Here is a 26887-nt window from a genome sequence, read left to right as displayed (position 1 = left end):
ACAAGAAGGTCCACAGAGAAGCCTCATGTATCTCAAAACCACCTTCCCCACCCAGGGAGAAAAGGAATACAGAGCCGTGTCTACGTGCTTTCGTCTGCTTTCCATTGTTTTTGTAAAAGGGTAAGTTGACATATCAAATCAGTGATTTAAACTAGTTTGAGCAAAGCTTTAAGGTATTAATCCCAAGATACTGAAAAATAGTAAAAATAAGTTTTAAAAAATCACAAATATTCTTTATGTATCAATAATTACTTTTCATTTTTCAATACCTTGGAATTAATATGTTAGAGCTTTGCTTGAGCTAGATTATTTTTTTAGAAGGTTTTATTTTTTATTTGTAAGTAATCTCTATACCCAGTACAGGGCTCGAACTCACAACCCTGATATCAGGAGTCACATGACCCATGGACTGAACCACCCAGGCACCCCCTGAACTAGATTAAATCACTGGTTTGATACCAGCCTCCCATCTCTTCACACGTTCTTGACTTGATGAGTTAGCGCTGCCTTTGGCATTTAGGAAAAGCTCAGCCTGCAAAATGGGTATGATGTTGTACTTTTCTCTAGTCACATGCAACCTCTAGTTTTCTAAATACCTACCTCTCACACTTTGCCTTGTCAGCTCATTTTAAATAAAATCTTGACCCAAAGTGCTTAAAACTTGCAGCTCTACGTTCCCTGACTCCTTTGAATGCTTCGGGCATATGATAAATAATTCAGTAGACCAGGAAAAACAATATTGTTTCCAAGTAAACTTATTTAATAAATTCCTTTTTTTTTTTTTCTCTTGATGGAGTTTCAGTGGGAATTGTAATCCCACGCGGCAATCTTCAGTGGTTCATTCCATGGCCTTAAACTAATCTTTGGGCTGATGAGGTAACAGGAAGTCTGGGGTTTCTCTGGCTGTATATAAACAGAGCTGTATATTTCAGCTCAAGGCTGTTGGAGAGCGAGTCTCCGATGCGAGGAGGCTGGAGGCAGGAAGACCTGAAGACGCGAACGAGGTAAGTTATGGGTGGGGACGTCTAAGGGTGCTTGGGACCTGGGATGGACGGACGGAGGTTGGTACCAGGAGGATTTGGGTCTGTATTCACTATGCATTAGCTCCAAGGTCTTGCGAAAGCAAAGGATCTTCCTATACCCCATTATTAACTTTGAATCATTATGGTATGATTTGATTCGTGGTATGTGCGGTTTATACTTTGAACCAGGGTTTCTCAACCTCAGATGATATTTTTGGCCAGATGATTTTTTTGTTGTTTTGTGTGGGGAGGGGAGTTGGGGGTCTGTCCTGTGCACTGTAGGCTATTTAGGGGTATCCCCCCATCTGCCTCCCCCATGCCCAGGTTATGACATCCAAAAATGTCTCCAGATGTTGCCCAGGGTCCCGAGGTGCCAAGGGGAGCAGGGCAAATCACCCTTGGTTGAGAATTACAGTTCTAAATGTTGGCCACTCCATTTTTTACCATTGGGTAAAGATATGCTGGGCATGTGCTCGGCATCCTCTTATTTTATCTTCAGACAATGTAAGAGGTAGGTTTTATCGTCCCCAAGTTATGGAGAAGGATTATGGTCTCCCAAGAGCTGACTGACTTACCTAACAGCTAAATGAAGCTAAAACATGGGATTAAAACAACACTGGGCTGAATGTGTTTAGTCAACAAAAGTTGACTATTAGGGATTTTAGGCAAATGTATTAGCTTTGAATTCCGTGTGGCACGTGGTTCTCCTGAGATTTCTAAACTTGCCATACTGTTGCTTAAAAACACATCACCGGGTTTTTGTTCTCCACAGGGTAAAAACCAAACCTTTAAATAAGGACCTTTTATTAACCTACTAGCCCAGCCAGGATTAAAGCCCCTTTCTCTTTTTTTTTTTTTTAAGATTTTATTTATTTGAGACAGAGAGCATGAGAGGGAGGAGGGTCAGAGGGAGAAGCAGACTCCCTGCCAAGCAGGGAGCTCGATGTGGGACTCGATCCCGGGACTCCAGGATCATGACCTGAGCCGAAGGCAGTCGCTTAACCAACTGAGCCACCCAGGCGCCCTAAAGCCCCTTTCTCTACCTGGGTGCCACGTGGCTCTCAGGGGCCTGCTGAGTACCCCCAGTCTTCATCCCTTCCTCAGGTTGACCCCTGACCTCTCACTAGAAGGAAAGTGTGGGTTGCATTCTTTCTGTAGCTGTTCTTTTTTTTTTTTTTTTAGATTTTTATTTGGGAGAGAGCACACTTGCCAAGCAGGGGGGAGGGGCAGAGGGAGAGGGGATAAGCAGGCTCCCGCTGAGCAGGGCTCAATCCCAGGACCCTGGAATCATTACCTAAGCTGAAGGCAGACGCCCAACCGACTGAGCCACCCAGACGCCCCACGTAGCTGTTGTTCTTGGAATAAAATGGATATCTGCAGATTATCAAGGTGGTTCTTGCCTTTGGAAGCTAGGTTGAGAACCTCCTAAAAGCTCTTCTCTCTCAAAATCTTGCTTTTTGAAAATTTCAAAGAGCATTGGATTTTAAATCCGTTTTCTGGGATGAGATTAAGTATTTAACCCATAGAGACCGAGAGCAGATTAACGGATTGCCTGGGGGTGGGGGTGGGGAAGGGGGCAGCGCCTGCTCCGGGGGACAGGGTTTCCTTTGGGGGGATGAATAAATTCTGGAACTAGACAGCGGTGAATGGTTGCATATCACTGCAGATGTGACTAGTGCCGCAAAGTTGTGCATTTTAAAAGAGTTAAAAATGTGCTACGTGCATCTTACCACAGTAACAAAGTATCTGTTAATCCTGTTAGGACTCTTTTGAGTCCTCCCTTTCCTGGAACAAAGCAATATCCTGGGATCAACAAGGAAATGTGTTGGGGGACAATCTTAGATTAATATTTCCAGTGTTACTACACCACATGAAATTCTCAGGTTATAAATATTTTTCTGTATTCTGCAAAGAATGATATTGTCCCAACATACAGATGAGAAAACTGAGCCCATCTCTGTACATTTAAAGCTCAGAATCTAGGGGGCCATTCAGACCTTTGAAACCACCTTTTATACTATAAAGGTGGACATTGGAAAAATAATAGTGGGGGTTACTTTCTACGGTATCTAATACAGGACCAGTTGGGGACGGTGTCTAGTGTTGGGGTGAAGGGTTTGGAGGGGAGGGGGGGGGTAAGAAGTTAAACTAATGTGGTTCATTCTTTTTTCCCCCCAGACTTCTGAACAAACAGCAGGTCCGTTGCTGAGGAAAACCAGAGTAAATCCCTTTAGGTAGGTCTTAATTAGGCACCAGCTTCTAGAGAGTTTGCAGAGTCATACCGGAAAATTCTCCGGTCAATATGGCTACAGACCAGACATTTTCAGGGGGTCAGGAGAAACCCCAAGGCAGCCCCAGGTCAGAGCTGCTGCAGTCTGTACCATCGCCAGGAGCCCTCACTGGGAGGCAAGACGGCAACTGTGAGACTTGGCACCTGAGCTTCAGGGCGTTTACGAGCTCCGAGAAGTCGGACCCCCTCGACGACCTGGGGAGGCTCTGTGAGCTCTGCTACCTGTGGCTAAGGCCGGACCTTCACACCAAGGAGCAGATCCTGGACACGCTGGTGATGGAGCAGTTCATGATCTCCATGCCTCAGGAGCTTCAGGTCTTAGTCAAGGAAAGTGGTGTGCAGAGCTGCAAAGACTTGCGGGACCTGCTGAGAAGCAACCAGACCCCCAAGAAATGGGTGAGCAGGGCCCTCCTGACGGGAACAGGGAAGGGGGAGCTGGTGTGGGGGCTGCACGGTGCCCTTGGACTAGAAAGGACATGGGGGCTTTCTTCTGGGTCAGTGTGGGAGACAGTGTGCCCCTCAGGAGACACTCGGCAATGTCGAGAGACATTTCTGGCTGTCACGACAGGGAGGAGATGGGAGGTTACTAGCCTCTGGTGGGTTTCAGGAGTCTATGCACTTTGCCATCATTCACCCTACGCAACCTCTCGTGGAAGACAGTTGTGTAAGGGACATTCCAGAGGCTCCAGGAGAAAGGAGCCTGTAACCAGTCCAGTCCATTACATTTACAATTCTTGACATCTCCAGAGACCCTCTTAAAAGTGGTCCTACCTGAGTAAAGTGGCTACAATTTACAGAGAGGGGCGCTACGTTGTCATGGTAACTAGAGTCCTGGGATGATGCTGAGGAAAGGAAGAGGGTGGGATAGTAGGCTCTCAACTCGATGGGGGTCTCAGATCCACTAGGGATACTGGGATGGATCATCCTCGGGGGCTTCCCTGGGCATCGTAGTGTCTAGCGGCATCCTTGATGTCGATGGCAACCTCCCCCGGTTGAGAAAGTCAAAAACAAAACGAAATCTCTGGTGCTTGCCCAATGTCCCTCCGAGAGCGGTCAAAATGGCTCGCAGGTAAGACTCCCCAGACCAGGTAAGACCTTACGTTGGAACATTTTCCATCGTGGTGGCTGGAGGGCGCCCGTATGCTTTGTAGAAAAAGCAAGGGTCTGAAGGATCTAGGAGGGGATGGGACCTGGTGTATAGCACCAGTCATGGGGAGACGGGCTCCTCTGTAGGTAATTTTGTAAGTGGGCAGGAGGGAACTGGGTCCAACATGGCAATCCTCCCTTCCCTGATCACTCCGGTAGGCGATGAAATTCTCCAGGGGTGAGCCGAGAATGGGAATTAGGAGCTCCGACAACATTGTGGGAAAATAGCCATGGCAACTCTAAGATGTTAATCTGGGATGATAGATAAAGGAATTCTTAAGACCGGCTGAATGAGATGGAAGCCAAGCGTGTGAAATCTCACTTGGGCGCGGTGTTGGATTTCTCACCGCAACACACCTCATGTGCTCGAGGTCGGGAGTGGACAAGGCATGCTTTAGGATGATGGTTTGAGGGCTGAGTATTAGCTGAGGCGGTGGGGGGCAAATGGGGTGGTGTTGAAGTTGATTAGATATTGTGGCTAGGCCAGTGGTTGTCCAACACAAGGGGATGGGGTAAGTCCACCTTCACCCCCTAGGGTGCATTTGACACTGTTTGGAGACAGTTTTGGTTGTCACACCTTGGGAGGTTGCCATTTTAAACAAGTAATCCCAACAATGTGTGAGTGTATGGTAGCTTCATACAGTCAGAGCTACGTTCCGGTTCTCAGTGAGTCTGATCTTGGTTGATTCTTGCCCCCCCCCAGACCATAGTCACCTTACAAGGACAGGAATTTCTTGTGCAAAGTTCAGGTGTTCAGATGGCCGAAGCTGAGGGCAGTGGCATGGACCTCGTGACGGACTTGTCCAAGAAGCCCCAATCCTCTGTGAGCGAGACACGTCCAGAGGACAGCCAGAAGGTCAGCAGAGAGCTGCAGAATCTGCCAGGAGTCAAGGAACCGTCAACAGGGCAGGTGAGTGTGACACCCTCCCCGATCTCTAGGGAGTGGTGGCAGAAGGGACGGGAAGAAGCGGTGGGGGTAGCTGGGGAATAATTGGGATAGTGGCAGAGCACAGAACTGGACCCATTGACCCTAGGAATGCCCATGATTGCATCAAGCCCATAGACATCTCTGAGCCTCTGGAGAATGAAGACTCCTCAGCCTTTGCCCGTCTGCCATTGAAGCTCTTTTAGGGTTAGGGGTAGGAAGAAAGAAATAGTCTCAATGAAATGGTGCTAGGTTAGTTTGCCACAGGGTAAGGAACCGAAGGCTGATTTTTCCATAGCCGATTTCCTCAGGCATCCCATGAAATGACAATCGGACAAAGGACACGTTTTGGAAATGACTATAGTCAATACTTTACGTTAAGGGAGTGGTTCTCACCTGGAGTTGTTTTGCCTCTGGAAGACATTTGCAAATGTCCGGAGACCTTTTTCCGTTGTCAGAATGGAGGTGGGGTTGGAGGATGGGATTGACATTAGTGGGTAGAAACCAGGGATGCTGCTATAATCGATCGTCCCACAATGCACAGGACAGCCTCACAACAGGGAATCATCCAACCAAAATATCAGTAGTGCTGAGTAGGGACACCTGGACCTAGAGCCACCTTGCTTCCCGAGTAAGGCAGGGGAAGCCGGATGACCTGAGGTGGAGTGCTCAGAGAATTAAGCGTAAAGGCTGCGATGTGTGGACATGATTTAAAGGCGTGGTGGGTACTGGTTATCGACAGGGAGTGATGAGTGGCCCAGAGGAAGCCTGGACACATCCACACACTGTATTATTGAGAAAGTTGGTGTCTCAGATTAGGGAGGTGGGCAGGATGGGGAAAGAGGAGACAAGAGCTTCCCACACCCGAAGTTAGACATGTTGGTAACTACACTTGGTTGCCCATTGTCAGGGACAGAACGTTCTCCTGCCAGAGACCATTCCTGGGAAAGGTATATGGGAGGGTCTGAGACCCAAGGAGAACTTGAAGAAGAATCTGATGGAAGATCTGGAGGAGACAACAATACAGACATCCCAAGAGCCTCAGCTTCTGCAGGGTCCTGGTGAGCATGGAAACTGGAAATTCAGAGGAGTTAGTGACTTCTTCCTATGCTGGGGAGGGAGCTCTGAAATGTCAAGTCTTCTCTATCACTGACTGTCCACAGTGTCCTACGTACAACCCCATCCCAGGTTTGTTGGTTGATGGGAAGTTCTCAGCCCACAGCAGTGTTTGGTTCAAACGAGGTTGGTATCATTGAAAATGCTCTTTATTAAGTGTTGTGTGTTAACCTTCGTTCAACAGATTCTACGAGGGCAGACAGTGGGAAGAATCTCCAAGAAGGAACCGGTATTATGAATGTGGATGCCGACACACCTCCCACCCACGTTTCAGAGAGACAAATTTCCACTTGGAGTGGGAACAGAAGAGATTCTCAGAAGAGTCCAAGAAATCCCAAAGGAAGAAAACTGGACAACACCTCCATTTCCAAAGAAGTGCCCCAGGAGGGGACCCCATATTTGGCCAAAGGAGAATTCTCAGCTCAACCTGTGTCCCATTCGGTCCATCCTGTTGGGAAAAAAACCACAGGACAGACACCAGCCCTATGCAGCATATGTAAGAAAGGATTTCGTTATAAGTCCCAGTTTTACATTCACTGGAGGACACACACGGGAGAGAGGCCTTTCAAATGCGATACCTGTTCTGGGGGTTTCATGCAGCCTTCAGACCTCCGAGTCCACCAGCGGATCCACACAGGCGAGAAGCCATACTCCTGTGACCTCTGCCACAAGACATTCACCCACGACTCTACCCTGCGGAGTCACTGGAGGGTCCACACAAAGGAGAAGCCTTACCCGTGTGAAGACTGCGGGAAAACTTTTAGCCACAAAGGGAACCTCAACGTCCACCGACGCACCCACTCGGGATTAAAACCCTACACATGTCACGAGTGTAACTGCGCCTTTCGTCAGCTGGGAACTTTTAAACGCCACCAAAAAACACATGCAAAGTGACTTCCTGATGAGTCCATGATCAGGTCCGAGTCCCATCAGCCCCAGGAAGGAAGTTAATGGTGACTTGTCACCGATTTTTGTAAAAATGACATGGGACGTCTTGAGCACTTACAAGGTTTCTGGAACACAACAGATGTTCCATAAACGTTAATTATGAGGATCTTGGAATGATGACATCTTCCCTGTTGGTTTTCATTTTCTGTTTAATTATGTCCCATTGTTTCCTTGTAAGGTTTTTCGTTTATGTTGCTACTGTTGCAATAAAGGCAAGTCTTGTTTTCAATATTTCCTTATAAAATTGTGGCTGCGGATTGTTATCCTGTTGTCCTTTATTTCCTTGTAAAATAGGATGATCCAAGTAAGGCGGCCAGATTAAATAGGAGATACCCCGTGATATTTGAATTTCAGATGAACACGTTGTAAGTATAAACGCATTCTGAATCATTTATCAAATAATCACTGAGCAACTTTTTTTTTTTTTTAAGATTTTTTGTTTTTTAAATTTATCAGAGAGAGAAAGCACAAGCAGGGGGAACAGCATGCAGAGGGAAAAGCAGGCTTCCCGCTGAGCAGAGAGCCCGATGGGTGACTCGATCCCAGGACCCTGGGATCATGACCTGAGCCGAAGGCAGACGCTTAACCAACTGAGCCACCCAGGCGCCCCCAACTTTTTTTAAAGACATTTTTTAGAACAGGTTTAGTTTCACAACAAAACTGAGCACAAAGTACAGAGATTTCCCAGAGACCCCCCGTCCCCACTCAAACACATCCTCCCTTACCATCAGCATCCCCGCCCAGAGTGGTACATTTGCTACAAATTATGAGCCTACACTGATGTTGTTGTCCCCCAAAGCCCAGAGTTCAGGGGTCACTCAGTGTTGTACCTTCCCTGGGTTTAGACAGACGCATGACGTGCGCCCACCGTTATGGTCTCATGCAGAGTAGTTTCTCTGCCCTAAAAATCCTTTGTGCTCTGCCTGTTCAAATCTCTTTGTCACCTGCACCCTGAGTATTTTGCTAAATTTGGTAACGTGTAATTTTTCTCAAGTCCATACGATTGCCCTATGTCCCATACCATTTCCTCTATTAACCTTGTGCGTTAGGATGGCACATCTGATGTAGTACTTTCAGATAAAGGCCCATACTTGACTGATTTCCTTGCTTTTCCTGTAATATCAGGTCCCAGCCTCCCATCAGGATCCCACGCTGCATTTCCTGATGCTTCCTTAGACTCCCCTTGGTAGTGAGTCTCTCAGATCTTCCTTGTTTTTGATGTCCTGAGAATCTGCACTTTTAAGAAATTCCCAGTGAGGGGCGCCTGGGTGGCTCAGTCGTTAAGCGTCTGCCTTCAGTTCGGGTCATGGTCCCAGGGTCCTGGGATCGAGCCCCGCATTGGGCTCCCTGCTCCACGGGAGGCCTGCTTCTCCCTCTACCCACTCCCCCTGCTTGTGTTCCCTCTCTCACTGTGTCTCTCTCTGTCAAATAAATAAAATCTTAAAAAAAAAAAAAAAAAGAAAGAAATCCCCAGTGATAGGGATGCTTTTGGTCTTGGGAAATCTTGAGAAAAGCGGGTGTAGTTCGTAGGTTGGGTCCAGTAACCTTCAGAGCTCTGAGTCTGTCCCTTCCCACAGGGGCAGCCCCTTCACAAAAGTCCTGTTTAAGGAGGAAGGTTTAAGGTCCTTCCCTGGGGCAGGGTCCCGGTGGTGCGTGTGGACTCGCTTCTCATCCAGACCAGGCTCTGAGCAGTCTTGCGGCTGAGTGGGAGGTGGTTCTCCATCTTGGTGATTAAGTCTGACTTCCTTCACCAGATCTAGAAAATGTTTTCATGATACAACCTGCTTGTTTATCTTAATCAGTTAACTTCACCCGAATTAACTCATCAATTAACTTCACCAGACGTTTCTTTGCAGCCCCATTTTCCAATCTGGCTGCGTGTTGGAGGCACCTGGAGAGTTAAAGAGCCACCGGCCCGTGGGGACCACATCCAGAGATGAGGATTTGGCTGGTCTGGGGGGTGGCCGGGGCATCGGGAGATCCTAATGCGTGGCTGATACAAGGAGGATGAACACCGCTTCCCCTGCCCCCGTGGATATCTCCATGCCTCCAGGATACGGTTAGGATTTAGGAAGAGGGTGAGTGGGGCAAGCATGATCAACCATTCCTACCCTCTGGGTGTGGACCTCCACCCGCAGCATCCACACAACCGTGATCCTTGTTAGGAATTAAATAACACCCATGGGTGTTGAGGAGGGCACAGCACGTTCTGCATGGAGCACCGGGTGTTATACGAAAACAATGGATCGTGGATCACCACATCAAAAACTAACGATGTACTGTATGGTGGCTAATATAACATAATAAAATAAAATTTAAAAAAAGAAATTAAACAACAATCAGGCCCAAACCTACTGAATCTGAAGCCTGGGGGTGGAGTCCTGCACTCCATTTAAAGCAGATTCTAATACATCCTAAGATTTTCTAACAGTTGCCCTGCATCCCTGGTTCTTAGACTGGAAATCACCTGGGTAGAGTTTTGCTTTGTTTCTGAAATAACTATAGATTCACAAGAAAATGCAAAAATCGTACAGGCAGATCTCCTGCATCCTTCTTCCAGTCTATTTAAAAATGCACAAAGCCAATGTATTTCGGCATCTAGAGGGGGACAGGAGAACGGAGAGCACAAGTGTGTGGACACACGTTTTTACTTTCTCCAGCCCGTCACTAAAAGAGCTCTCATCAGACCCGACAGCTATTTGGGTCTGGTCAGTCGGTAGTCCATCTTCAATCCTCTAAGTCTCACTGCGATTTTTTAAAAAGCATACTTCCAATATCCAGAGATATTGGCTGTTAATGTGCTCTATTTCTTTCCTTTTAAATAATTTAATTTTATATGCAAGTCACAGAGCTGTATTGAAACTATTATAAATTGGTCCAGTTATGTTTTTCCTTAATTAATACTTATTTGTTGATTTACTTTGGAAAAAAAAGAAAAAAGGTATCAAAAAAAAAAAAGAACCCCCTGTTGTCTCCAAGAAATATTGACAAAAACACACATCTACGTAGGTCCTCCCCTGAGAACCCGTCTCTCAGCTTCTTCACCTGGGGGAAACCACCATCACAAATCCTAGCTCATCATTACTTGAAAAAATAATTTTATTAAAGACATGTGCATGCCTAAGAATATATTGTTTAGTTTTGCTTTTTTTTTAAACAGAATAACATACCGATGCTAGTCTTTTTAGAATCCCTTTTTCTCATTCAACTTTGTTGCTAAAATACATGCACGTTTTTAAGTATGACAGTAGCTTACCCATTTTTTATTACTGCCTTATGTTCTGTTCATGGCATACGAATATGTCACAATGTTGCCATCCTCTTAGTGGCTCTTGGTGCTGCTGCCTGTTTGTTATTATATCCATTTCTCTACTCATCATTCTCTCTCTCTCTCGTTTTCTTTTACAAAAATAGGATCACATTGTACATAATATAGGGGGATGGAATTTTCAGACATTGATGTATAAATGGAAATCTGAATCCTTTCCCCCCTCCTTCCCATCCTCGGTCAAGCAGGTGCTCATTGCCTCAGGGGAAGCATGTATCAGAGTGGAAATAAAACATTTTCTCAAGTCCTGCTGACATTTCAAACCATGACAAGCTTAGACAATAGCTTTAGATAATAGGAAATATACACAACACTTCTTGGAAATGCCATGGGCACTACCAGACTTCCCCGTGCTCCAAATAAAAGACGGTCCTTCTGGATAGTGAAGAGGGGATACGAGATGAGAAATCAGCAGGACGGAAGAGAGTCAAAGGGGCAAAAAAGAGAATGGGAGAAAAATGTTGTCCGAAGAGCGTAGTTCCCTCCGAAAGTTTGCAAGATCTCAAATAGGAATGGCGGCATGGCACTTTCACGTCCCTGGGATCATAGAACTCACAAGAGAATCCTGGGCACCAAGTAAGTCCTGGAACCAACAGGAAGATTCCAGAAGGACTTCTCAGTGGCAATCTATGTCCACCAGTGGACACGGTAGGTTTGCCTCCACCCGTCGGTGTGTTGGCGAGACACAAACTGGCTGGGGGTGGGGGTTATGACACTAAGGACCAAAGCAAACATTTGTAAATGTTGGGAGGTTAGCAAAGTGAGATCTCTTGATGAGAGATTTTCTTGTGTCGTTGACCTTAAAGGAAAAAAACCTTCCTTGAGGGGGTCCAAGGTCTGAGGAGTGACTAAGAATCGGGAAAAATCAGGGCTGCAGCGTCCCTTTGCTGGTTGGTTCAGGATTTTCACAGAGCAGGGTGGCTGTGTCCAAGCACATCTTGGTGGTTCTTATTGCGAACGTTTTAAAATGTAAAACTGTGATTGTTGATTTTGGGGGCCAATTTGTATACTTATTATGACAATGCCCAGTAGATGGCAGCAAAGACCGTCTAACAGGTGAAGCGGGCTGGCTCTTCTTCCAACAGTTAAAATCACCAGGGCTTCACAGGGAAATGTTTTTCTAATTACCAACCAACCAGTATCTCTTAAAAAAATAGATCTTTCTGCTGTTAGTGTGGGACCAAATTTGACCCTTCGTAGGGTATAGTTCACGTGGTTTGCAGTTGTTTTCCCTTACGAGGATTGTATATTCAATTTCATCATGTTGGTGGAGGGAGGTGGGTGGGGGATGGGCTGCATGGGGATGGGCATTAAGGATGGCGCTTGTTGTGATGAGCCCTGGGTGTTGTAGGGAAGTGATGAATCACTAAATTCTACTCCTGAAACCAATATTACACTGTATGTGCACTAGCTGGAATTTAAATAAAAATGTGAAGAAAAAAATCTCATCACGAAATACTTTGTTACACAAATTGTTTTTATTAACCCTGACGTATTACACAGAGATAAAATTGTGATTACTAATAATGATCTTTTTCTTTTTAAGATTTTATTTATGTGTCAGAGAGAGAAACAGAACACAAGCAGGGGGAGAAGCAGGCTCCCCACCAAGCAAGGAGCCTGATGTGGGACTCGATCCCAGGATTCTGGGATCATGACCTGAGCCAAAGGCGGCGACTTAACCGACTGAGCCACCCAGGCGTCCCACTAATAATGATCTTCTGATTAGATTATAACCTGTTTTATTTATTTATGCAGTTTTATGAGACCGAGATTATCGTCATTTTACATACTTCTAATTGTAACACATTCTAGGATAAATTGCTAAGCTATTGCCTTATTTCTCCTAATGTCAGAATTTTTTTTTTAAGATTTTATTTATTTATTTGAGAGAGAGAGCAGGAGTGGTGGGGGCGGGGCAGAGGAAGAGGGAGAAGCAGGCTCCCCATGAGTAGGGAGGCCGCACCCGCCCTCCCAGCCCCCCAGGCTGGATCCCAGGACCTCAGGATCATGACCTGAGCTGAAGGCAGATGGTTAACCGCTTAATTGACTGAGCCACCTAGGCACCCCTCGAAAGAATTTTTTAAAGACTCAGAGAAAACAGAAAGACAATAAAAAATAAAAATGAAAAATATTTATCTTGATCATTGAATCAAGTGTTCAGAAAAACAGGTGGAATGCCAAAGAGGAAAAGATTTTGAGCTACTTATTTTGGCCAAAATAGCAGGGATACAACACTGAGAGACAGAAATGTTCCCGGCTCATCTTCTACTTCCATGTTAATTATTCCACAAAAACCAAAACCAAACCAAAACAAAAAAAAACTGTAACAGAAAAATAAAACAGAATTGGTTCAAATGAACATATATTTTTTTCAAAAATTTTTATTGTGGTAAAACACACACAACATAAAATTTTCCATCTTAACCATGTGGCCAGTTTAGTACTGTCTTAAGTACATTCGCATCGTTACTCAACCATCTTCCAGAATTGTTCTCATCTTGCAAACCTGAAATTCTGTACCATTAAACATCAGCTTCACAGTTTGGCTTACATCACTGAGCATAACGTCCTCAGGGTTCATTCATGTTGGGCCATGTGAATGAATCATATTCCATTGTATGGATAACCCACATTTTGTTTATTCCTTTGTCCACTGATGGTCACTTGGGTTGCTTCTACTTTCTGGCCACTGTGAATAATGCTGTTATAAATATGGGTGCTCAAATATCTTTTTGAGTCCCTGACTACAATTCTTTAAGGTATATACATGAAATAGAATTGCTGGACGTATGGCAATTCTTTTCCATACCAAGAGAGAGCAGAGAGCGGGGAGGGCGGAATAGACGGGCAGAGGGAGAAGCAGACTCCCCGCCGAGCAGGGAGCCCGATGTGGGGCTCGACCTCAGGACCCCGAGATCATGACCTGAGCCGAAGGCAGACGCTTAACCGACTGAGCCACCCAGGCATCCCAAAAACTGATTTTTTAAAAATATATTTTGGGGGCCGGGTGCCTGGGTGCCTCTGTTGGTTAAGCATCTGACTCTTGATTTCGGCTCAGGTTATGATCTCAGGGTTGTGAGATCAGCTGAGTGAGGAGCCTGCTTAAGATTCCCTCTCCCTCCCCATATACATACATATATATATATATTTAACAATTTTATTTAGGTATAATTGAGGTACAATAAACTGCACATATTATCAGTTTATGATTTAATGCATTTTGATGTCTGCATAGACCTGTGAAGCCATATCACACCCAGGATAACAATTTCCATCCTCCACAAAAGTCACCACCTGAGCCTCTAAGTTCTCTCCCTCCCTCTGGCCCAGCTGGCCCCTAGTCTGCTTTGCGTCATGCAGGTTAGTTTACATCTTTGAGAATCTTAAACAAATGGAATCATTCAGCCAGCACATACTCTTTTTGGTGTGGTTTCTTTCGAGAATTTGGAGGTTGAGATTCAGCCCTGGTATATCCCTGTTTCAAGAAATGCATTTCCATGAACTTTAGAATCTACTAAATAGGGGCGCCTGGGTGGCTCAGTCATTAAGCGTCTGCCTTCGGCTCAGGTCATGATCCCAGGGTCCTGGGATTGAGCCCCGAATCGAGCCCCGCGTGGGGTTCTCTGCTCGGCGGGGAGCCTGCTTTGCCCTGTCCCTCTACCTGCTGCTTTCCCTACTTGTGATCGCTCTGTCAAATTAACAAATAAAAAAAATTTTTTTAAAGAATCTACTTAATAAATTCCATTAAGTAATCCCACTGGAATATGTCTTTTACTCTTTATTCACGACGACATCCCCAGGCGCTAGCACAGGACTGGGTATATGTTATATGCTCCATAAATATCTGCTGAAGGGGTGAATGGAGAGCGCCATGGCACATCCATAGGGTGGAAGGTGTTTAGTCGCTGAGAAAGAACAAGATAGAGCTTTACCTAGGGCTCTGGTAAAAAGTCCCCAACAAACTGATAACTAAAAAAAAAAGAAAATGCAGTTTCCCTCACTGTAGACCTGGTGTGTCCCACATTTCATATTCGACAGGTGTGTGCAGGGGTGTAACACAGGTGTGCAAATTTACACGTGCACGTAAAAGACCTACACCCGCTGCAAACGGGTTACGGTGAGGAGGGAATGGCAGTGGGGGATGAGCAGGGAGATCTGAGCTTTCTCCGCCTTTTTAAAACTGCTACCTTTGGAAGCAGTAGAGATACTTTTTTGTTTATTTTAGTTTAAAAGCTTTCGGTGACTATTTAGTGAAAAAATACACAAACGTGTATCTAAATGTTGAGCCTGAGTGTGGTCAAGATCCAGCTGGGAACCTGGGGCGGGGGTCAGGGAAGGGAAGCTGACTTGGACGCGGGATCGCTTTGCCCTCCGGGAGGCCACAGAGAATAAGAAATGCCCGCCAGCACCTTTGGCTCCCGTCCTCAGGCAAACGGAGAAAAACAAAAACAGCCTCAGCATTCACAGGTGCAAGCTGCCTAATTGCAGCCCCAGGTAACTCTCCTCATGGTATTTCAAAGTTTTAATTGCCCCGAATGCATTCAAATTTATTTATTCCCAAAGCTTGCTTGCTTGTGGCCCAAGGGGTTTTCCCTTTGGCATCTCAACACCGCCCTCCGCCCCCCCCCAAAAGAGAAGCTGTTTTTCCTGCAGCCGCGGGATGGGTTGAACGAGCAATCATCATTAATAAGCCGGCAGGAAAGATGAAGAGCACGGTTTCCTCACTTTCAGGATCCCTGTGTGGGCTGTTAAGGCGATTTTAATGAGTCCCAGAGCACGAGGCTCACTTTCTGCCCGTCTTGGTGCTAAATTGCTTCAGAAAGTTCACTCTGAAGGTCTGGAAAACACTGTCGATTGCCAGCCTCCAGGGTGGCCCGTTTTCTTTCAACTGCTTATTTAAAAAAACAGTGATCATCCTCAGCTTCTGATCATGAAGGTAGTGTGTTTATCGAATACCTTTGAAAAGTAGAGAAAGAGCAATGGAGAAAAAGCCGCCCATAATCCCACCACGTGGAGACAAGCAGTTTTTTGTTTTTTTTTTTTTAAATATAATGGGGTTGTTGTGAAGTTTTGTTTTGTTTTTTAAAGATTTTATTTATTTATTTGAGAGAGAGAGAATGAGAGACAGAGAGCACGAGAGGGAAGGGGATCAGAGGGAGAAGCAGACCCCCCGCTGAGCAGGGAGCCCGATGTGGGACTCGATCCCGGGACTCCGGGATCATGACCCGAGCCGAAGGCAGTCGCTTAACCGACTGAGCCACCCAGGCGCCCAGACAAGCAGTTTTAATATGTGGAGTGTGTCCTTCTGATATTTCCCCTGTGTGTGTGTGTATGTGTGATAGACGTGTTTATAGATACATACACACATCATACATGCAAACGTGTGTGTACACATCCACATGGACGTATATATGGGTGTGTATATATATGAACTATGTGAATATGAGCAGGTGTGAGGGAAATTAAGTGCTCATTGTTAGTGGCCAGTGAGGTCTGTGGGGTGTCCAGGGAGAGGCTTGGGGTCCACGGGATGCCTGGGTGTAGGGCCCGGGAGTGCACTCCAGACTTGCCAGTCATCTCCAGACGCGTTAATGAGCCCGGATAACTCAGAGTGTGTTGGGGGAATTGCCTTTATGGGCTCAGATACCAGAGGAAGGACTAAGGGGTAGAGAAGTGGGGACCAGGGGAACTGAGGGGGTGGCCCGAGTCAGGCCAGACGATGTGCATGGAGAACATGGCAGAGTTTTGAGGGATATTCCTGGAAGCAGGTGACTCCCCGGGGAGGGGCACTGGAGATGAACCCAAGGGCTGATCTCCACGTTCTCAGGAGAAGTTACCGGGAGGACATGGAACACTTATTTCTGGGACGTGGGCTGCAGAGTGCCTTCTGTACTAGACAGATCGCTGGTGTGCAGAAATTAGACGCCCACCGTCCTCACCTGGTGGGCAAGCAGGCTGCCTTCCATCCTTGTGTCTTCCTTACTGCCTGATCTTCCTGGACCCGGGCCTGGGAGACTCTGCAAGCCTCTGGCAGGCTTCCAGAGCTTTGCCCCCACCTGCCCCTTGGTGCCATCCCTAGGGCGTTACAGAGGTGCAGTCTCCAGGCAGGTCAATCTTACCTTCTCCACAAGCCCCCTTCGGACCACCTAGATAGGCTCCAACACATATAAGCACCTCCCTCCCATGTTCTAGACCCATGTGGACACTGGAGAGACTGACAGAAACCAGAGAGTTCCTGCCCGTGAAGACCCCACCGCCTGCCAAATGGAGGTAAAGACACACAAACGCATCCGCTTTGGTTTTCAAGGACGGTGGTTTCTCTCTCCCATCTCATATGTTCTATACTTGCCAGTTCCTGGTGCAGAGGCAGATCTCATGTCCTTCTTGTGTCTGGCAGGGAGGTGATTTGCTTCCGTCCAACACAACGTGGCAACAAGGATAATACATCTTCTTCCTTACTCGCACTGAAGGCCCGAGCTGGCCTCAGTTGTCTCGTTGTCCTGAGGCCACCATGTTGTGAGGAAGCCCCGACCAGCCCATTCCACATGAAGACAGCATGGAGAGGCAGGTGGTGGCCAACCCCAGCTGCTCCAGTCATTGCATGATAGACCCTGAGCCAGAACGACCCTAGGGGCATGCTCCCCAAATTCCTGACCCTCGGAAACCATGACAGACACTCAAATAACTGTTGCTGTTTTGAGTCACTGAGTTTGGGGTAGTCACAGGTAACTGGAGAAGCATCAGATCTTCCCAGCCTGCACTTCTGACCCTACCCTCTCCCTGCTTTGTCTGTTCTCAGATGGTTCCCCTGGGGTCTTCATCTGCACAGTCCAGCAGACATTCTCCTTCAGATCTGGTTATCACAGATGTCCTGCCTCAAATTTACCCTCTGTCCTTCCCGTCTGCGAGAAGAACATGCGAAATGCATGAAGGCATGCACGTTCAAAATCTTAGTGCCTGAAGACTCATGTGTTTGAGGGGCTAAAAACATCTTTGGAAGGATTTTCATATTTGGGATTTGGGAGTGTGTCAAGCAGTTGATCTGAGAGTTGAGTGTGGGTTCAAATCCTACTTCCTCCACCTACTGGTTTGTTGACTTTAGGTCACAAAATATCATAAATAAATATAAATATTAATAAACATCATGAAATGGTATTTTAGGGCTTTTTAGGGTTTTTAAGAATCCTGTGTCCTCCTACCTGCTGGGGAGGCACACACACATCTGTTTCGTGCTATTTTTGTTGGTTGATCAAGGAACACATTCTGTAACCTTATTCAGTGAATGGATCCATTTGATTAGATCATTGATCAGCTGGAAGAAAGTTTTCAAATTACAGTCTCAAAAACTCACAGATTTTTTTAAAATTAAATCATTTCCATCAGCAGTTAAGCAAACAGATATAAGTAAAAAAAAATCTTTAGAACATTTTCCACTAGTCTTTGGCTCTTGATTTAGTTCAGTTGTGGTTTACAGAAAAAAGCAATACCATAAGGAATTTTGCCCTTTCTGACTTGCTGTGAGCAAATTTTTCTAAAATGCATCATTTGGACATAGCTTCCTGCACAAGAGACACTAGAGGCTTATGGAAAAGTGTGGGCTTCCATGTCTGTCTGTCCTTCAAATTCTTCCCACTCTTGTCTGCATTGAGGACTTTGCACAAGCTGTCTCCAGATCCTCACCCATCCAGACCGAAACCCAAGACAACATGTTGGTGAGGTCTTCTAGGACAACTCCAGGCGAAAGCATCACCCCAACAGCCTCACTCCCTGCCACATGACCCTATTTTATGTATCTTCTTTGCAGCGATGACCAGTAGCTGAAGTCGTATTATCATTTGTCTTGCTACACTAGAATATAAACTGTTTAGAGCTAGACCTGGTGCTTCTGCAATCTGGTCTGCTTTGTGCAGAGAGGATGGCTTCCTCATATGGTTCTCTCTTGAGGCTCACAACAACCCACCAGGCAGGTAGTCTGACAAGGCTGAGAGGCAGCTTAAGGTAATGGTTTAGAACAGTGCCATCCAAGATGGTAGCCACTAGCGCATGGAGCTATTTAAATTTAAACAAGTTGGGCGCCTGGGTGGCTCAGTTGGTTAAGCAACTGCCTTCGGCTCAGGTCATGATCCTGGAGTCCCGGGATCGAGTCCCACATCGGGCTCCCTGCTCAGCGGGGAGTCTGCTTCTCCCTCTGACCCTCCCCCTCTCATGTGCTCTCTCTCTCTCTCAAATAAATAAATAAAAAATAAAATAAATTTAAACGAGTTAAAGTGAAATAAAAGTAAAAGTACAGGGACGCCTGGGTGGCTCAGTCGTTAAGCGTCTGCCTTCGGCTCAGGTCATGATCCCAGGGTCCTGGGATCGAGTCCCGCATCGGGCTCCCTGCTCCTTGGGAGCCTGCTTCTCCCTCTGCCTCTCTCTCTCTCTGTCTCTCATGAATAAATAAATAAAATCTTAAAAAAAAAAAAAAAGTAAAAGTACATTTCCCCTCTTGAATTGGTGTCATTTCAAGTGCTCACCATCCATGTGTGACTGCCATGTTGGACAGCTCAGGGACAGGGCATGACATGCATGTCATTGCAGAAAGTTCTGTTGGAAGGGGCTGGTTAGAGCGTGCAGTGCATATTCAGATGCTCGGCTTCCAAAGCCTGGTCCCTCCAATTACTAGTATGTGATTTTGTGTTGACCTTACACCCTCTGGCTCTTAGTTTCCTCATCTATAAAATGGGGCCCATAATGGTTCCGATCTTGTAGGGTTGTAGGAGTTACTGGATGCCAAGACACTTAGAAGGGTGTTGCGTTTACAGCCAATGCTCTAAAAAGTATTAGCTATTCCTGTGATGTCTCCATTTCTACTTCTCCAGAAACTGAGGACCAAAAAGGAGAAATAATTTGTCCAAGTTCACAGAGCTGGAAGGTAGAGGCGCTGAGGCTTGGTTCTCTAGCTTTCTGATTCCACAGTCTGGCTCATTCCCATTACACGTTGCAAGTGCCTTCTGGGCAAACCTCTTAAACTCATTGTTCCCTCATATGTTCAGTGGGAGGCAAGAGACTCCTCTGGACCCTCCATCCAGAACAACTGTGCAGAAACTGAGCAGAGAGCCAGCCAGAGCCCAGGAAATGGGTTGTCGATTCCAGGACCTAGCCATTGGACTTGGGATTCTTTGGAGGTTGGGGGAAGGACGCCAGACCGCTCTGGTGAGAGCAGCGTAGATGCGGCCAAGCAGGTCACACCAGCTGGGGCTGCGACCACCCGAGTGGGTGTCGCTTCGTGGGAGTAACGGCCTCTGTGCAGGGGACACAACGCTCATCCCTCCCACTGTGATCAAGCCCTGGGGTTGCTCCAGGAACTGCATGGAAGGATTGAACTGTTTTCATTAATTTCTCTGTAGAGAGCTGGTGGGCTGGTGCTGCTGCTGCTGGTGGTTTAATTTTTAAATCGGTTGAATTTTAATATGAGCAGTCACTGTGCGTGTACTTTTTCTCGTAATACAGGAATATATTTGATTGTCATTTTGAGAGCCTTTAATGTATTTTTCCACACTTAAGGTGTTTTTTTTTTTAAAGATTTTATTTATTCATTTGAGACACAGAGATACAGAGAGAGAGAGAGCATGAGCAGTGGGAGCAGAGGGAGAGGGAGAAGCAGACTCCCCGCCGAGCCAGGAGCCCAATGCGGGGCTCGATCCCAGGACCCTGGGACCATGACCTGAGCCGAAGGCAGACGCTTAACCATCTGGGCCACCCAGGCGCCCCTAAAGTGTTTTTTAGTTGGCATAAAATTTACCTAATATAAAGTCAGGGGTTTTTTAAAAGATTTTATTTATTTATTTGAGAGAGAGAGAGCACACACGAGCAGGAGGAGAGGCAGAGGGAGAGGGAGAAGCAGGCTCCCCACTGAGCAGGAAGCCTGACATGGGGCTTGATCCCAGGACCCTGAGATCATGACCTGAGCCCAAGTCAGACACCTTAAATTATAATTAACCCTAAGGTTAATTATTTTAAATATACAATTCCGTGACATTTAGCACATTCACAATGTTGTGCAACCGTCCCCTGTACCAAATTTGAAAACATTTTCATCACCCCCAAGGGGACCCCGTTATCACTCAGCACTCACTCCCCTCCCCTGTGCCCCCACCCCTAGTGGTGACTACCATACTTTCTGTTTCTATGGATTTACCTATTCCAGATGTTTATACAAACGGAGTCATAGAATATGTGGTCTCCTGTGCTGGCTGCTCGCCCTGAGCATAGTGTTTTCAAGGTGCATCCATGTTGTAACACGCATCAGTACTTTATTACCTTCATAGTTACATAATATCCCAGGATACGGACCGACCACATTTGCTTATCCACTCATCCATCGGTGGGCATTTGGGTTGCTTCCACTTTTCGGCTATTGCAGATGGTGCTGTTCTGAGCATCTGCATGTGCTCTGGGCCCAGTGTGTCCTCCCCAAATTCATGTGTCGAAATCCTAATCCCCCGTGGGATGGTATTAGGAGGTGAGGACTTGGGGAGGTGATTAGGTCACGAGGGTGAAGCCCTCATGTATGGGATCAGTGTGCTCGTGAGAAGAGACCGGAGAGTTTGTGCTCCCTCTCTCTGCTCCCTGCCATGTGAGAGTACTACAAGAAGGCAGCCACCTGCAAGCAAAGAAGGGCCCCTCCCCAGACTGCTGTCACCTTGATCTTGGACACTCAGGTTCCTCCATAATTAACATTTTACACTAGTGTGGTACATTTGTTACAATTGATGAATGAATATCGATACTTTATTATTAACTGAAGTCTATGGTTACATTAGGGTTCACTCCCTGTTGTATAGTTCTGTGGATTTTGACAAATGCATGTTATGTACCCACCATTACAGTGTAATGCTGAAGACTTTCACTGCCTCGAAAATCCCCTCTGCCCCATCTATTTATAATATGCTTTATTTTTATGGCAAAATATTTTAAAGTTTTGCTCATAAAACTTTATGGTTAATGAATATTTGAAGCCTTGGAGAAATGCTCAGTACACATTGTGCATGAAGAACAAAGCACTTTAAATACTTTATGCATGAAATGATCGCTTCTTAAGATACACATGCGTAGGGGCGTCTGGGTGGCTCAGTCAGTTGGGTGTCTGACTCTCGGTTTCAGCTCAGGTCATGGTCTCGGGGTCGTAGGATTGAGCCCCCATTGGGCTCCACGCTCAGCATGGGGTCCGCTTGGGACTCTCTCTCTCCCTCTCCCTCTGCCCCTCCCCCTGCTAACACTCTCTCTCTAAAATAAATAAAATCTTTTAAAAAAGATATGCATGCATATCACATATATCATGTATTAAATGTATGTATAATCATGATATGTTCATATATTGTATTCTTGATATACATACAGGGAGACTATCTGCACCATTCCGTGTGCTTTATAGATATATACACAACTAATCTTTCAACACCAATGAGGTTGAAAATACCATTATACCCATTTTATAGATGAGGAAGCTGAGATACAAAGTGGCTGAGTAAGTTGTTCAGGGCACATAGCCAGTGAATGTTAGGGACATGTAAATGCACAAGAATGTGAAAATAATACTTATCTCGGGGCAGAAGTATGACAGGTGTTTTTGTTTGCTTGTGTTGTTGTTTTCAGAAACTTACACAATTTGTCCAGGACAGGGTCGGCACACTTTTCCATCAAGAGTCTGATAGTGGCTATTTTCGGCTTTGTGGGTCAGATGGTCTGTGTCACGGCTGTTCACCTCCAACTTTGGAGCAGGACAGTCCTCGCGGCAGGACACAAATGAATGGGCTGTGTTCCAATAAAACGTTCTTTGTGGACACTAGAATTCCACTTGCCGTGGAATATTATTTTTTTGTCTTCCCCCCTGGCCAACCATTTAAAAATGTAAGGAAACACTCAGCTCAAGGGCCCTACGGTAAGGAGGCAGGGAGGACAGCAAGCATCATGCTGGGCATTTTATCTAGAGTGCTTCTTTAAGATAAATAAGCAATGCAGGCAGGAAGAACAGCTCCTGCGTCAGCAGCTGGTGGCAGGGGCATGGGGCCAGCGAAAGGGCATGCGTGGGCGGGTAGCTTGGCCCTGGGAGTCCTGGAGGACAGTGGGTGACCAGAGTCCTGTCTGTCTTGGAAGGAGAACGTCCACCCCAGATCCCGCCCCACTATGCGCACTTGCAAGCTGTTTCTGAGGATGCCCCTGCTGATTCTGCTTTTCCTGGGACTGGCGGAAGCCTGCATTCCCCGTGAAGGTAAGGTTGGCACCCATTCCCCTTCTCCTCTTCCTTTCTGCTTACAGTGCCCAGGCTCCCGTGGCTGGCTCCGGGTAGCCTCCTGAGGTCTGACCAGACTCCTGCTGGCTTCAGGTGCAGACACCCTCGTTTCCCTCTTCCCGGGTCAAGATGGGGGGTGGGTGAGCCCTGTAACCCTACAGCCCCAGTGTAGCACTGCCTTGGAGACAGACCTGCATCTGCATCTGGTTTTGTCACGGGCTCTTTGTGACTTTGGTGGGGAGACATTGCTTGAATAAGCCTGACTGTCCTCATCGGACCAATGGGCATCATAAGCATCTCCAGTGCATCGGATTTCTGTGTGTCATCGATGCGGTTATGTGTGCCTGGTGCCTGGGAGTTGACATTTTTATGGTCACAGAGTTCTAGTGAGGCCCCAGATCTTTACAATGTAAGGACACCACATGTTGGAAAGAGCGCTTGAGTCTCATCACAATGCTGAGTTCCTATTGTCTCATTTGCTCCACAAATATTCATTGAGTTCCTGGTTTGTTCCCTGTGCTCAATGCTGGGAATGCAGTGGATGAAAAAGACAGACAGAGTCCCATCCTCACAGAATTCTCATGTTACACAAATAAGCACGTCCCAGTGTGGCCATTGAGAGAAGACCTCTCTGGATAAGTGACATCTGAGGGGAGATGCCGATGATGGGTAGGAGCTAGCCAGCCAGGGGCGCCTGGGTGGCTCAGTCATCAAGCATCTGCCTTCAGCTCAGGTCATGATCCTAGGGTCCTGGGATCGAGCCCTGCATCTGGCTCCCTGCTCAGCGGGAAGCCTGCTTCTCCCTCTCCCACTCCCCTGCTGTGTTCCCTCTCTCACTGTCTCTCTTTCATATAAATAAATAAATAAAATCTTAAAAAAAAAAAAGAAGCTAGCCAGTCAGAGTTAGGGAGTCAGTCTGGGGGGGGATGGTACATGCAAAGGCCCTGGGGCAGGAAGGCAATTGGTCCCTTCATGGATCTTAGAGAAGCTTGTGTTTCTGGAGCATGGTGGATGGGGAGAGGGGCATGATGGGTGCGGATGGTTACAAGTAAGAATGGAGAGGAGGCAGAAACCAGCACACAAGGGCTCTTGTGGGTCAGATTAGGATGTGGATATCACAAGGAAGCTATTACAAGGCTGTCAGAAAGGGAGTGTCATATTTAGGTGTGTGTGTGTGTGTGTGTGTGTGTGTGTGTGTGTGTGTGTGGTTAAATGATCAATCTTGGTCCTAATGAAGAATAGATTGGGGGGGAACCAGGGTTAGGGAAAGAGAGAAGTGAAGAAAGACTCCTATAATTTTATTTTTTCATTTCATTTCACTTTATATTTTTTGCAGCTGGATGATTGTGCTGCCCTTAACTGAGATGGGAGAGTTCTGTAGAGCAATTGATTTTTTTTTAAACTTTATTTCGAAGTAATTTTAGACATACAGAAAAGTCACAAAACTAGAGTTCCCAAACACCCTCCTCCCAACCTCCCTTAATGTTACCATCTTACCCAACAATAGCACAGCAATGATAGCCAGGACCTTAACATCATTACAAAACTACTACCTAAATTACAGACCCTATTCCAATTTTACCAGTTTCCCCACAAATGTCCCTTTACTATTTGAGGATCCAATCCAGGATCCCACATTGCCCTGAGTCATCACATCTCCTCACTCTTACCATTAGTCCTTACAACTCATGGCTGAGTCGGCCAATCTTTCATGACCTTGACCCTCTCGAAAAAGAATGGTCAGATATTCTGAAGAATGTCTCTCAGTCTCAGCTTGTCTGAAATTGTCTCACGATTATGTTGAGGTTATGCGTTTTGGGCAAGAAGTCCACGGAAGGGGTGCTAGGCCCTTCTCTGTGCCATTTTGTCAGGAACGTCAATGTGTCTCATTACTTGAGATGTTAACCTTGATCATTTGGTTACGGTGTGTCTGTCAGGGTTCTCTACGGTCCAGTAACTATTTCCCCTTTGTAATTAATGAATGTCCTGGGGGAGTTGGAGACTATGCAAATACCCTATTTCTCCTTAAACATTTGCCCACCAATTATAGCATCCACCAGTGGATCTTGCCTGCAAAGATGATCACCGTCATATTTGCTCCATGGTGATTCTCTATTTCTCTTATTCCTTCTACATGTATTAATTGAAATTCTTCTGTGAGGAAGAGTTGGCCCATGTGCTCTATTTATTTATTCAAGTATTTATTTATATCACTGTGAATCCATGGATGTTTATTTTATTAACAAAAAATAACATTACTTTTTGATGGGTGGGAGGATGATGACTACAAATTCTCTTTGGGACATGCTATGTTTGAAGAGCCTGTAAGAAGTTCAAGACATCCATAGGTCGCAGGTTGCATGAGAGCAGGGTTTGAGATGTCTTATTAACTGTGTACCAGCATCTCTCTTCCCAACCAGTCTTGCAAATGTCTACAGAGCAGGGGCTGAATCTGATTCGTCTGCATCCCCAGCACCAAGCATGTGGCACGGCCAGAGTCTGTGCCAAATGAATGTCGGTTGGGTGAATGATGGATGGATGATGGGTGGACCTGAGTAGATTTATTGACATACATAGTGGGCGGGTTATCTGTCTCTGTGAGCATCGCAGTGATCTAACACTGAATTCTCTCCTTACTCCCTGCTCCTGTTGCACTCTGGATGGCTAACACTTGTGCTTCCAGTCGCCATTGAAGAAAAAAGTAAGAACTGTGTAAACCCCCAAGTTTGTATTCCCATAGCTATCTCCTCTCAGATTCCTTCCGATGTCAAGACCCCTCAGGGAATGCTGGGGAAAGGTGGGACTTGGGTCCACACACAGGCTTTGTCTTGGGGACAGGGAAGAACTATAAGTAGTAAAGACACAAATGCTCCATGAAGGAATAAAGAAATTAACTGAGATGGATAATGTTAGCATTAATCCTACTCTCTCCCTTGCTTTTATTTTCCATGTCAATCCGCTGACTCCTGGTTCTGTTGCCTTTCCAGTCAAATGTAAGTAAGTCCTACCTCCTTCCCCCTACCTAACTAGAAAGCCCTTCAACCTGGAGAAGGGGTGCGAGGGAGAGGCAAAAGTGTTGACCACCACGATCAACCAGGGCAGATTCCGACAGAGGCTCTCAGTCCTGACTCAGGCTCCAAACCCAGAATCTGCAGATCCCAAGGGGCAAATAGGTGGACTTCAGGGAGGTCAATAAGCCTTTGCAATCTTGTGTAAAACTGAGTGTGCAAGAGAGAGAAAGAGGATCGAGAACTGGTGTGGTTTTCTGGGAATGTGGACTTTATAGCTTTGATCAGACTTTCAGTCGGATCAGTGAACTTCTGCTCTAAAAAGTACAACTGGATTGGAATAGATTGCATGTATTCATTTGGTGGGTTTTAGATGAGAAAAATATTCTGTGGACTGGATAAGCTTCCCTCTTTTCCAAGTATTAACCTTCCTGGTCTCCAGTTGATAAGTGGAGATAACAATTGGTTGTTATGGAGACAGACTCTCCTTCGGCAAACCTCCCAAAACCCCGGTGGAGGGGGAGAATCTGGATGCCCCAGACAACTGGTATCTCTGGGGTTTTTTGACTTTGGGATAAATGTGTCCCCAAAGGGGTCCAGGGTTCTTAGAACGGGTCACAGCTTCTCAGTCTACTTCCCTATCCTATCTGGGGACCTATGGGGTACACTGAGGTATGAAGGATGACTTGATTGATTTCGTATTCTTTTTGAACCTTTATTGGGAAAATGATCCCACTGGCCGCCGTTGGTCCTCTCCTTCCCGGGGCTTGTCCGTCAACAGTGCTGAAAGGTAAGACTCTGGGTCCACCTGCCTCCCTTTGGTTTGA

General features: G+C 46.2%; 2 protein-coding genes across 5 annotated transcripts in view; one reads left to right on the top strand and one right to left on the bottom strand.

Moving 5' to 3' along the window:
* LOC110573734 (zinc finger protein 787) overlaps positions 1–26887 on the bottom strand; it is a 182790-nt gene that overhangs the window by 75240 nt on the left and 80663 nt on the right. Inside the window, exon 4 of one of the 4 annotated variants that reach the window (XM_044911291.1) lies at positions 13459–13506. The exons of 1 other annotated variant lie outside the window; for it this stretch is intronic. In XM_044911291.1, the coding sequence (XP_044767226.1) occupies positions 13459–13506 (48 nt within the window). Of the gene's footprint in view, positions 1–13458; positions 13507–21865; positions 21882–26304; positions 26318–26887 lie in introns of all 4 variants that reach the window. 2 more of the 4 variants (XM_044911293.1, XM_044911294.1) reach the window with 2 other exon arrangements.
* Positions 3325–7917, top strand: LOC110573673 (zinc finger and SCAN domain-containing protein 5B; the record flags this gene model as incomplete). Its single annotated transcript, XM_021682291.1, has 5 exons — positions 3325–3708; positions 5162–5368; positions 6294–6444; positions 6684–7384; positions 7906–7917. Coding segments are annotated over exons 1-5 (1455 nt in total), but the record flags the coding sequence as incomplete, so codon positions are not given.

Source organism: Neomonachus schauinslandi, chromosome 16, assembly GCF_002201575.2.
Source record: "Neomonachus schauinslandi chromosome 16, ASM220157v2, whole genome shotgun sequence".
In the NCBI taxonomy this organism is placed as follows: Eukaryota; Metazoa; Chordata; class Mammalia; order Carnivora; family Phocidae; genus Neomonachus; species Neomonachus schauinslandi.
Note: the sequence above shows the minus strand (reverse complement) of the source record. Positions and strands in the feature narration are given on the sequence as shown.